Source organism: Oncorhynchus keta, chromosome 1, assembly GCF_023373465.1.
Source record: "Oncorhynchus keta strain PuntledgeMale-10-30-2019 chromosome 1, Oket_V2, whole genome shotgun sequence".
In the NCBI taxonomy this organism is placed as follows: domain Eukaryota; kingdom Metazoa; phylum Chordata; class Actinopteri; order Salmoniformes; family Salmonidae; genus Oncorhynchus; species Oncorhynchus keta.
The window spans coordinates 62,971,153-62,981,432 of NC_068421.1; the positions used below are offsets into that span (position 1 = coordinate 62,971,153).

Below are 10,280 nucleotides of genomic sequence, written 5' to 3' on the forward strand. Positions count from 1 at the left end.
GGAGACGCGTTCTGTCTCCTAGAGAAGAACGTACTTTGGTGCAAAAAGTGCAAATCAATCCCAGAACAACAGCAAAGGACATTGTGAAGATGCTGGAGGAAACAGGTACAAAACTATCTATATCCACAGTAAAACAAGTCCTATATCGACATAACCTGAAAGGCCGCTCGGCAAGGATGAAGCCACTGCTCCAAAACCGCCATAAAAAGCCAGACTACGGTTTGCACTGCACATGAGGACAAAGATTGTACTTTTTGGAGAAATGTCCTCTGGTCTGATGAAACAAAAATAGAACTGTTTGACCATAATGACCATCGTTATGTTCGGAGGGAAAAGGGTGAGGCTTGCAAGCCGAAGAACACCATCCCACCCGTGAAGCACGGGGGTGGCAGCATCATGTTGTGGGCGTGCTTTGCTGCAGGAGGGACTGGTGCACTTCACAAAATAGATGGCATCATGAAGTAGGAAAATTATGAGGATATATTGAAGCAACATCTCAAGACATCTGTCAGGAAGTTAATGGTTGGTTGCAAATGGGTCTTCCAAATGGACAACGACCCCAAGCATACTTCCAAAGTTGTGGCAAAATGGCTGAAGGACAACAAAGTAAAGGTATTGGAGTGGCTATCACAAAGCCCTGACCTCAATCCTATATAAGATTTGTTTGCAAATCTTGTGCGAGCAAGGGGACCTACAAACCTGACTCAGTTACACCAGCTCTGTCAGGAGGAATGGGCCAAAATAATATAATAAAATAATAATATATGCCATTTAGCAGACGCTTTTATCCAAAGCGACTTACAGTCATGTGTGCATACATTCTACGTATGGGTGGTCCCGGGAATCGAACCCACTACCCTGGCGTTACAAGCGCCATGCTCTACCAACTGAGCTACAGAATTCACCCAATTTATTATGGGAAGCTAGTGGAAGGCTACCCGAAACGTTTGACGCAAGTTAAACAATGTAAAGGCAATGCTACCAAATACTAATTGAGTGTATGTAAACTTCTGACCCACTGGGAATGCAATGAAAGAAATAAAAGCTGAAATAAATCATTCTATCTACTATTATTCTGACATTTCACATTCTTAAAATAAAGTGGTGATCCTAACTGACCTTAGACAGGGAGTTTTTACTAGGATGAAATGTTAGGGATTGTGAAAAACTGAGTTTAAATGTATTTGGCTAAGGTGTATGTAAACTTCCGACTTCAACTGTATCTATGTTTAATGCTCAATACGTTGTTCATAGCAACTTTTCTTTTTTTCAATCAAAAGAGAGAACTACATTCTGTTAAATGTCTGAAATTCGTCAGTGCATTTATTTCAGTAATGCACAAACTGTTCATCTTATTCATATAAAAATGTAATTACTCTCATTGAGGTAGAACCCCACACAAAACAAAACTTGACATGTTCCTAACAGTTTCTGTAATAACATTGTAATACTCTTTGAAAAACCTGAGAGAGATTCAATTATGTTATAAAATGACTTAGTTTAGTTCAGTTCACACACAATGTGATATTTATCCCTGAAAAGGGTGTAGGTTATGTAAACAAACTCTACAAAGCCCCCTGAAATGTGGTTGTGATTCAGCCCCACATTTAAACAAAGCTGTCTTTTTTGTTGAAAATATCTCAGTACTCAGCTAAATATAAAAACATGTTGTTGTTTTTTTTTCTTTTTCTGCCCAATTTTGTGGTATCCAATTGTTTTAGTAGCTACTATCTTGTCTCATCGCTACAACTCCCGTATGGGCTCGGGAGAGACGAAGGTTGAAAGTCATGCGTCCTCCGATACACAACCCAACCAAGCCCCACTGCTTCTTAACACAGCGCGCATCCAACCCGGAAGCCAGCCGCACCAATGTGTCGGAGGAAACACCGTGCACCTGGCAACCTTGGTTAGCGCGCAATGCCCGCCACAGGAGTCCCTGGTGCACGATGAGACAAGGACATCCCTACCGGCCAAGCCCTCCCTAACCCGGACGACGCTAGGCCAATTGTGCGTCGCCCCACGGACCTCCTGGTCGCGGCCGGTTACGACAGAGCCTGGGCGCGAACCCAGGGACTCTGATGGCCCTTAACCACTGCGCCACCCGGGAGGCCAAAATATGTTTTTTTTTACAAACACCATGTGCAGAGAATATCCTTGCACATACAGATGTTGGATCTTAATTTGACCTATATTGTAACAGCAAAATAATCCTGCAGTAATAGGATTTTAACGTTTAGTCCATAATGTTGCTTGATCGGTGATTAGGCTATTATGCTGGCCAAAAGTATGCTACATGAAAAGCAAAATACTGTTAATATAACCGTTGGTTTTCAGTGAATTTATGTGAACCAAGAAGCTCATCTGCATTTCCTGCAATGCAGGAAAATTCTCAGCAAAAAAATATTGATCAAATTAAGATCCCACATCTGTATGAATGCAAATAACAGATGGGTGAATTGATCAAAATTCACACAAAATGCATACAAACATACACACATTAATGACCTGAGTGGCATTGATTCTATTATCATATAAAATAAGAAGCAAACCAATGGATTGCAACCATTTCTCAAACTGAGTCACTGCTAAGTACAAAGAAAGGCACTGCATTTGACACTTTCTCTGCATGGCACTACAGACCACATTTCATCACCAAAGCCTTCAAGTTGTCTCTTGCAGAAGTTGAATGTTCTTTAGAATATTTTCTGAGTCTTGGTGGTTCCTTTCAGAACAATGTAAGGCAACCCCAGGACCCAGTTGTCATTGGGCCAGTACTGAAGGCTTGGCAGGGAGTAGGGTATCTCATAGTTGGCATCCAAGTAGGCTATCAGGGTGCTTGCGTAGGCTACAGCCATCACAATCAGAATGTGCCTAGAGAGTGAATAGACACATGTCAGTTATACATGGTTTTGTTTGCGATTCACAAAATCAAAAAGAAAATTGTTCCATCTAACTTCTATTAACATCATTGTTGTTGTCTCCCCTACTCCTACCAGATGCCATGCAGGTAACAGAAATTAAGCTTTTGCCAGAAGCTGCATCCGAAACGATCACTGATCCAGCAGGAGATGGCCAGCACCCACAGGCCAACAGCAGACCAGCATAACCGCAGCACCTTCGGGTCAGTACAGCTGGGTGTGAGGAAAATAAAGGGAAAGAGAGAGAGACAGAAAGCAGTTATTTGATAGCAGTTATCAGACAGTGGAGTGATAGGCAGTAATGTACAGTGCAATAATGGGAGTTATTGCCTTACGTCCTCATCTCCAGACCCAATGAGTAGATGATGTGGAGGGCAAAGCAGTTGAGGAGGTAGGCATTGGCAGTGGGTTTGACAAAGGAGCATAGGGTGGTGACAACAGTTATCATCATGACCAGCCGGGAAAAAGTTGTCCTGCAGGGGGCGAGAGAGAGAGGGTTAGGGGTGGGTAGGAGACATAACATTAACTTGAAGAGAGTTGACAGGTATCACACGGCAGCACAGAAAACACTGGAAGGTACATAAATAGGGACTATTGAACTAGGGGCTAGTTTTATAGTTAAATTGGGATTATCCTCACACTGTCTTAACAGTGTTAATGGGAGAGTCATTCAGAATGCCAGGGAGCCCCTCTCTCCCACTGGCTGGTGAATATAGCACACTGTGCAGGCTGCTCCTGGCCTGGTTGTCTGGCTCCTGGCTTAATATGGCTTCTGTTTCAACCTAGCGTGCCCTGTAAAAAGATCCTGTCATTGTCTCCTGCCTTATTAAAAGCCTACAGTACGTACTGCTGTTTGGTCCATACAGAAAGAACAGCCGCATGATCCTGTAGCAGGGAAATCTAAACACACGTGGATGCTGCTCTATGGTTGCATTAAATAGAGACAGGAAGGCAGCATACGGTACCCTACTTCCAATATTCACAGACAACATTTTGTCTGCAGAAGCCTCGACCAGGAGCAATGGTGACCAACCTGTCCTTGATGAAGGAGGGGAAGAGCCTGCGTGGAAACCAGAGACCATAGCAGAGCCCCAGGACCCACAGGATGGACAGCTCATCTAGCATCTGGCCCATGAAGCTCAGGGTCATGTGGAAGTAGGCAGAGAAGAGACCTGTAGTAAGGGGACACATGTTAATGCCCCGTTCCTAAATGTCCCCTAGCCCCTACCCAGTATCAATTGGGAAGAGGTTAAGAGCTATTATTGAATTCAGAATTAACTGAAAGCACCCTGATGAGGCCACCCTTGAAGTGGAGTTATAACTGAATGAAGGTTGGCCTGCTGTTTGGAAAGGAGAGTGAAGACACACCCACAAAGATCATCATGGTCCAGACCAGGTGTACCGCTAGGTTCCTCTCCCTGGCGTAGGGGTGCAGCAGGTACAGCATGATGGGGGAGATCACGAAGAAGAACAGGCTGCTCATCTGGAGAAACAGAAAGGACTGTTCTAAAATAAGGATTCACAATGTAATGTAGTGTGTGATGCACCTGTCCACTACATCTATCATCATTGTTGACATACAGGATGGTCCACAACAGATACAATACAAGAGTACAGCAGACAAGTGAGTTGCAATATAGTTTCAGAAAGGTACATTTCTCAGCTGGATATTGTAAGAAATAAATCATGTACACTTACAGTGTTGAAGTACTCCACTATGTGTTCAGAGTGCCTGTAATTATCCTCACACCAGTCCAAATCAGAGCTTTCATAGGCGAACAGGCCTGTCATCTTCTCACTAGAATAGAACCCTGTGGGGGAGAAAGAAAGAGGCCGTTATTTTCTGTTGCATTCAGAGCTTCCAGCATAGAGCACAGTATGACTAACCATGTGGATGTAGCCTTTTACAAAGACTCCACATGCTGATCCACTTTTTGAAGACGCCACATGAGGGACTGGCTTTAGTGAAATGTCACTTGTCTGTTTTTTAAGCAAATATCCAGGAGTGGATGCCTTAGCATGGGCTTCTTCAATCACAGTCACCAAAATGGTTGCCTCAGTGTTGCTTATGTTGTCCTGAATTATAGTGCTACATCCAGCCGGCCTGTTGGATTGTTAGCAGCATGAGTAAAATGACATATTCAATGACAGTAAATATAATTGAAATCAGCTATGTTATTCAAATATGACATTTAAATGGGTTACACACAGAGTAGGATGGCCTGTCAATGCTAAATGTTCTCAGCTGGATATCCATCCATGTTTTATCCATCCATACTGCAACCATGGCATGCTTTAAAAGAATTGTCTTTGAGCCAAAGCAAATATTATCTTAACATTGTGTATGCAAGTAGGTTGCAAGTAGTTGGCATAAGACCTTGCATTGAAAGACTCAAGAAGACAAATCATCATCATGAAATAATGTCATCATCAAAACATCTGTAACCTGTTGTTATAACTTATATATTGTCAACAAAACAGCACGCGTTCATATGGAATGTATGCAGACACTATATGACCACCATCTCAGGAGACTAGATAACATGAATATAGAGCTTACCTGCCATGGCTGTAATCCAACCACAACTACTCAACTACTTTCCTCTCCAAGTGGCAGGTGGATTTTAAGTAGGGGACAAATGCTCCCGATCCTGTTGCACGAGTCTTTACTGTGACATCACGCCCCGGTGTGGCAAGAAAAGCTACTGTGAAACTGACATTCCCGGTGCCTTTGTTATAGTACAACCCGTCAGTTCAGAATTTGGATTAAAGTTGAATGGGAACCAAATGCACATGGGTGCATTTTACGCATGAACGTAAAACCTGATACCCAACCTCAGCAACACGCAACGCATGATCAAATAAATTTAACTAAAACCTACCATATTACATTCCCCTTATTACATTATTCCTTATTCGCCATCCTTTGTTTGAAATGATAGTTTTAGAATAGACCGAATACACACCTAATGGCAAAAGCTGTGGCTATTCATATTCTCTATAGCCAGGTGTACCAGCGGGCATGGCACAAGCACACGAGCGTGAGGCCACATTGGTCATATGTCACCTCAATGCCCTTTGCTTTTGACGGAAGGCATAGATAGGTAGCCAATCATTCCTTACCCGCTGTTTGCCATTGTATTATTTATGTATTCTAGAAGCAAGAACATTCCTGACAATGTTAATTGAAACAATTGTGCGATTATGCCATTTTACAAGGACGTGAGATGGCAAAACTACAAGTCAGTCAAACAGCACAGACACCTGGTATATATATATTAGAAATCAAATCAAATATGGAAGTCATTACTTCAACATGGATTAAACTGCATGTATAATCCCCACACAATCCCAACATATTGCCATTCATTAAACAATGAATATAGGCCTATGCTGGTTTGGAATAGGATGAGGGCCAAAGAGCCCAGGCAATTCTACAGCTGTATTTTCATTTGAAGAAGTCTGGTCGGTGATATAAAGCTCCATGGGGAATGAGGTCAGATTTGAGACCAGCTCTACTGGTCTGTCTGTGGATCATCAGAATAAGCAGGGGATCCTGCTCAGCAACTACACAGTCTTGTTATTGTGACCTCCACAGGTACTAATGACAATACTAAATTATTAAAGCAGTAGCCTACCATGTATGTTTAACATGTACCTCATAGTATGGCTGTATTCATTGAGTATGTCGTCTGCTCATATGATTTTGTTATTAAGACGAAGGGTACTGCTATGGGATACTCTATGGCTCCTAACTGTGCTAATTTGTATGTGGGTTACATTGAGAAACAGTCCATTCTTAATCCTCGCAAAAATATTTTCTTGCCTGACATTACAATTTAGAAACCGTACATTGATGATATTTGTGTTCTATGGAGGGGTGATGCAAAACAGCTCCAGGCGTTCCATGCTTTTCTAAACTCTTCTTCTGAGCACCTGAGATTTACTATGTAATCTGACACGTGTCAATCAGTTTCCCTGATCTTCTGATTTTGCGTGAGGATAATGTTCCAAACACTGATCTTCCTGATCACAGGAAACCTACTGATCCTAATATTTTGTTTATGGCTGATAGTTGTCACCCGCTTCCCTTGAAAAACAGTTTGCGCTGCAGCCAATTCTGGCGAATCAAACGAATTTGCAAAGATTTCGAAAGAAATATGGCTGACACGCAAAGACAATTCAAGGAGAGGGGGTACAAAAATGGTCAGATTAATACTGCCATTGAGAAAACTCAAAACAAATCGAGACATGATCTATTTCTGTCTGGCAAAAAGAAGCATTCTTGCGTTCTTAGGGTGCCGTCTTTCGGATGGGAAGTTAAACGGGTGTCCTGACTCTGTGGTCACTAAAGATCCCATGGCATTTATTGTAAGAGTAGGGATGTTAACCCCGGTGTCCTGGCTAAATTCACAATCTGGCTCTCATACCATCATGGCCTTCTAATCATCCCCAGTTTACGATTGGCTCATTCATCCCCCTTCCTCTCCCCTGTAACTATTTCCCAGGTCGTTGCTGTAAATTAGTCAATTTACCTGGTAAAATAAGGGTTAAATAAAATAAAATAAATACCACTCACTATTCAAAGTGCTCTGAACAAATTAAGGGAATCGTTCACAAACATTGGCACATTCTAAGATACGATGACAGTATTGCTAATGTGTTTTCAGGCTCTCCCTTGGTCGTATTCTCACCGGGCACGACGCAACCTGGAGTGCCTGGATACAGCCCTTATCCGTGGTATATTGGCCATATACCACAAAACCCAGAGGTGCCTTATTGCTATTATAAACTGGTTACCAATGTAATCAGAGCAGTACAAATAAGTTGTGTCATTCCCATGGTATATGGTCTGATTTAGTTGACTTTTTCCACATTTTGTTACGTTACAGACATATTCTAAAATGGATTAAATAAATAAAAATCTACACAATCTACCTCATCAATCTACCTCATAATGACAAAGCAAAAACAGTTTATTTTTTATTTTAGCAGATTTATAACAAATAAACTGAATTACCTTATTTACATAAGAATTCAGACCCTTTGCTATGAGACTCAAAATTGAGCTTAGATGCATCCTGTTTCCACTGATCATCCTTGAGATGTTTCTAAAACTTGATTTGAGTCCACCTGTGGTAAATTCAATTGATTGGACATGATTTGGAAAGGTACACACCTGTCTATATAAGGTCCCACATTTGACGGTGCATGTCAGAGCAAAAACCAAGCCATGAGGTTGAAGGAAATGTCTGTAGAGATCAGAGACAGGATTGTGTCCAGGCACAGATCTGGGGAAAGGTACCAAAACATTCCTGCAGCATTGAAAGTCCCCAAGAACACAGTTACCTCCATCATTCTTAAATGGAAGAAGTTTGGAACCCCCAATACTCTTCCTAGAGCTGGCAGCCCGGCCAAACTGAGCAATCGGGGTAGAAGGGCCTTGGTCAGGGAGGTGACCAAGAACCCGATGGTCACTCTGACAGAGTTCCATAGTTCCTCTGTGGAGATGGGAGAACCTACCAGAAGGACAGCCATCTCTGTAGCACTCCACCAATCAGGCCTTCATAGTAGAGTGGCGAGACGGAAGCCACTCAGTAAAAGGCACATGTCAGCCTTTTACTGTCATGGGAGACTAGTCAAGACTGGGAGACTAGTCAAGACTGGGAGACTAGTAACGACTGGGAGACTAGTCAAGACTGGGAGACTAGTCATGACTGGGAGATCGAGGGAAAGATGAACGGAGCAAAGTACAGAGAGATCATGGATGAAAACCTGCTCCAGAGCGCTCAGGACCTCAGACTGGGGCGAAGGTTCACTTTCCAACAGGACAATGACCCTAAGCAGACAGCCAAGACAATGCAGGAGGGGTTTCGGGTCTCTGAATGTCCTTGAGTGGGCCAGCCAGAGCCCGGACTTGAACCCGGTCGAACATCTCTGGAGAGACCTGAAAATAGCTGTGCAGCGACGCTCCCCATCCAACCTGACAGAGCTTGAGAGGATCTGCAGAGAAGAATGGGAGAAACTCTCCAAATACAGGTGTGCCAAGCTTGTAGCGACATACCCAAGAAGACTCCAGGCTGTAATCACTGCCAAAGGTGCTTCAACAAATTACTGAGTAAAAGGTCTGAATACTTAATGTAAATGTTATTTTTTAATTTTTTATTATAAATCTGCAAAATATATTTTTTAAATGTTTTTGCTTTGTCCTTATGGGGTATTAGGTTTAGATTAATGGGGGGGGGACTATTTAATCCATTTTAGAATAAGGCCGTAATGTAACAACATGTGGAAATAGTCTAGGGGTCTGAATAATTTGTGAATACACTGTATACACTTTTCTACTATGCATATTCAACACTTCATATTGTCAAGACATGTTTTTATACAACATAATTGGTCAATGATGGAACCACCTGCTGCATGCTTCAGTAACTGTTCCAAAAACTACTGCAAACTGCATCCACACATTGCACATTGTAATGGATTAGCATTTCCATTCTTAACATGTAAAGCTCCCAGTTTCAGTCAGTGCTCACCTGCTGGACCAGTCCTCCCAGCTGAAGAAGAATCTACTGCACCCTCTCCTGACAACACATCATTCATAGCCATAATGAAGACAGCATTCTTCAAGGGTTACGAGACTTTGAAAAACAAGGGTGCATTCCAAGGTTCATTATTGATAGCTAATCATGATATAAGAATGTTGGATTAGCATTAGCCTTCAAGCATTCAGCCAAGACAATGCAGGAGGGGTTTTAATTTAGTTACACATTGCGTCAAGGAGACAAAAACAGTATATCAATCATTTCTGTATCTATAATAATTGTCTTTATTATGACCACTGCCACATGACAAAAATATAAATTCTCTGTTCATTTGTTAACTTCAAGGTGAATTCAACATAGCAGAACTATTATTTGTAATTACAAGTTTATAACATCAAATAACCATGTATATTATCATACATCAGTCAAGCGTTTATGCTCAGTGCACATTGACTTGCAAGAATTGAAGACAAGGAAATGGTGCAGTGGCGCCTCCCAGTGGTTGCGTAAAGCAGCAATCATAAGTAGAAACGATATCAAAGCAGCCCTCTACACCCCTGGTTCGGTAAAAAGCTGAGGGATCAGGCTGGGGAAATGTAATCACCAAAATTCATAGACAGAGCTATGGGTGCAAGGAATGACCATCCAAGATAGAAAAATGATAGTTTGAACCATGTTTTGAGGCTGTATAGTGTTTGTTGACATTTTCTTTGTTTACAAACATTGGGGTAAACAAGCTTACATTTTGAGTTCTGATGGCATTTATAAGTTATATTTTTCAGGACTCAATGGTGGCATATCATTCATTTATTAG

The 10,280-nt window shown here is 41.9% G+C and overlaps 1 protein-coding gene across 2 annotated transcripts; it reads right to left on the reverse strand.

Annotated features, from left to right (window-relative positions):
* Positions 1-1,291: 1,291 nt before the first annotated feature.
* Positions 1,292-5,605, reverse strand: acer1 (alkaline ceramidase 1). 2 transcript variants are annotated; one of them, XM_035781032.2, is made up of 7 exons: positions 5,479-5,605; positions 4,617-4,729; positions 4,287-4,401; positions 3,952-4,090; positions 3,254-3,391; positions 2,994-3,131; positions 1,292-2,871 (listed from the first exon to the last, which is right to left on the reverse strand). In XM_035781032.2, exons 1-7 carry the CDS (start codon positions 5,483-5,485, stop codon positions 2,694-2,696), a joined length of 828 nt encoding a protein of 275 aa, XP_035636925.1. In that variant the 5' UTR covers positions 5,486-5,605; the 3' UTR covers positions 1,292-2,693. The 2 variants fall into 2 exon arrangements, with proteins under 2 accessions (XP_035636925.1, XP_052313412.1); XM_052457452.1 differs by lacking the exon at positions 5,479-5,605 and adding an exon at positions 4,806-5,025.
* Positions 5,606-10,280: the final 4,675 nt, after the last annotated feature.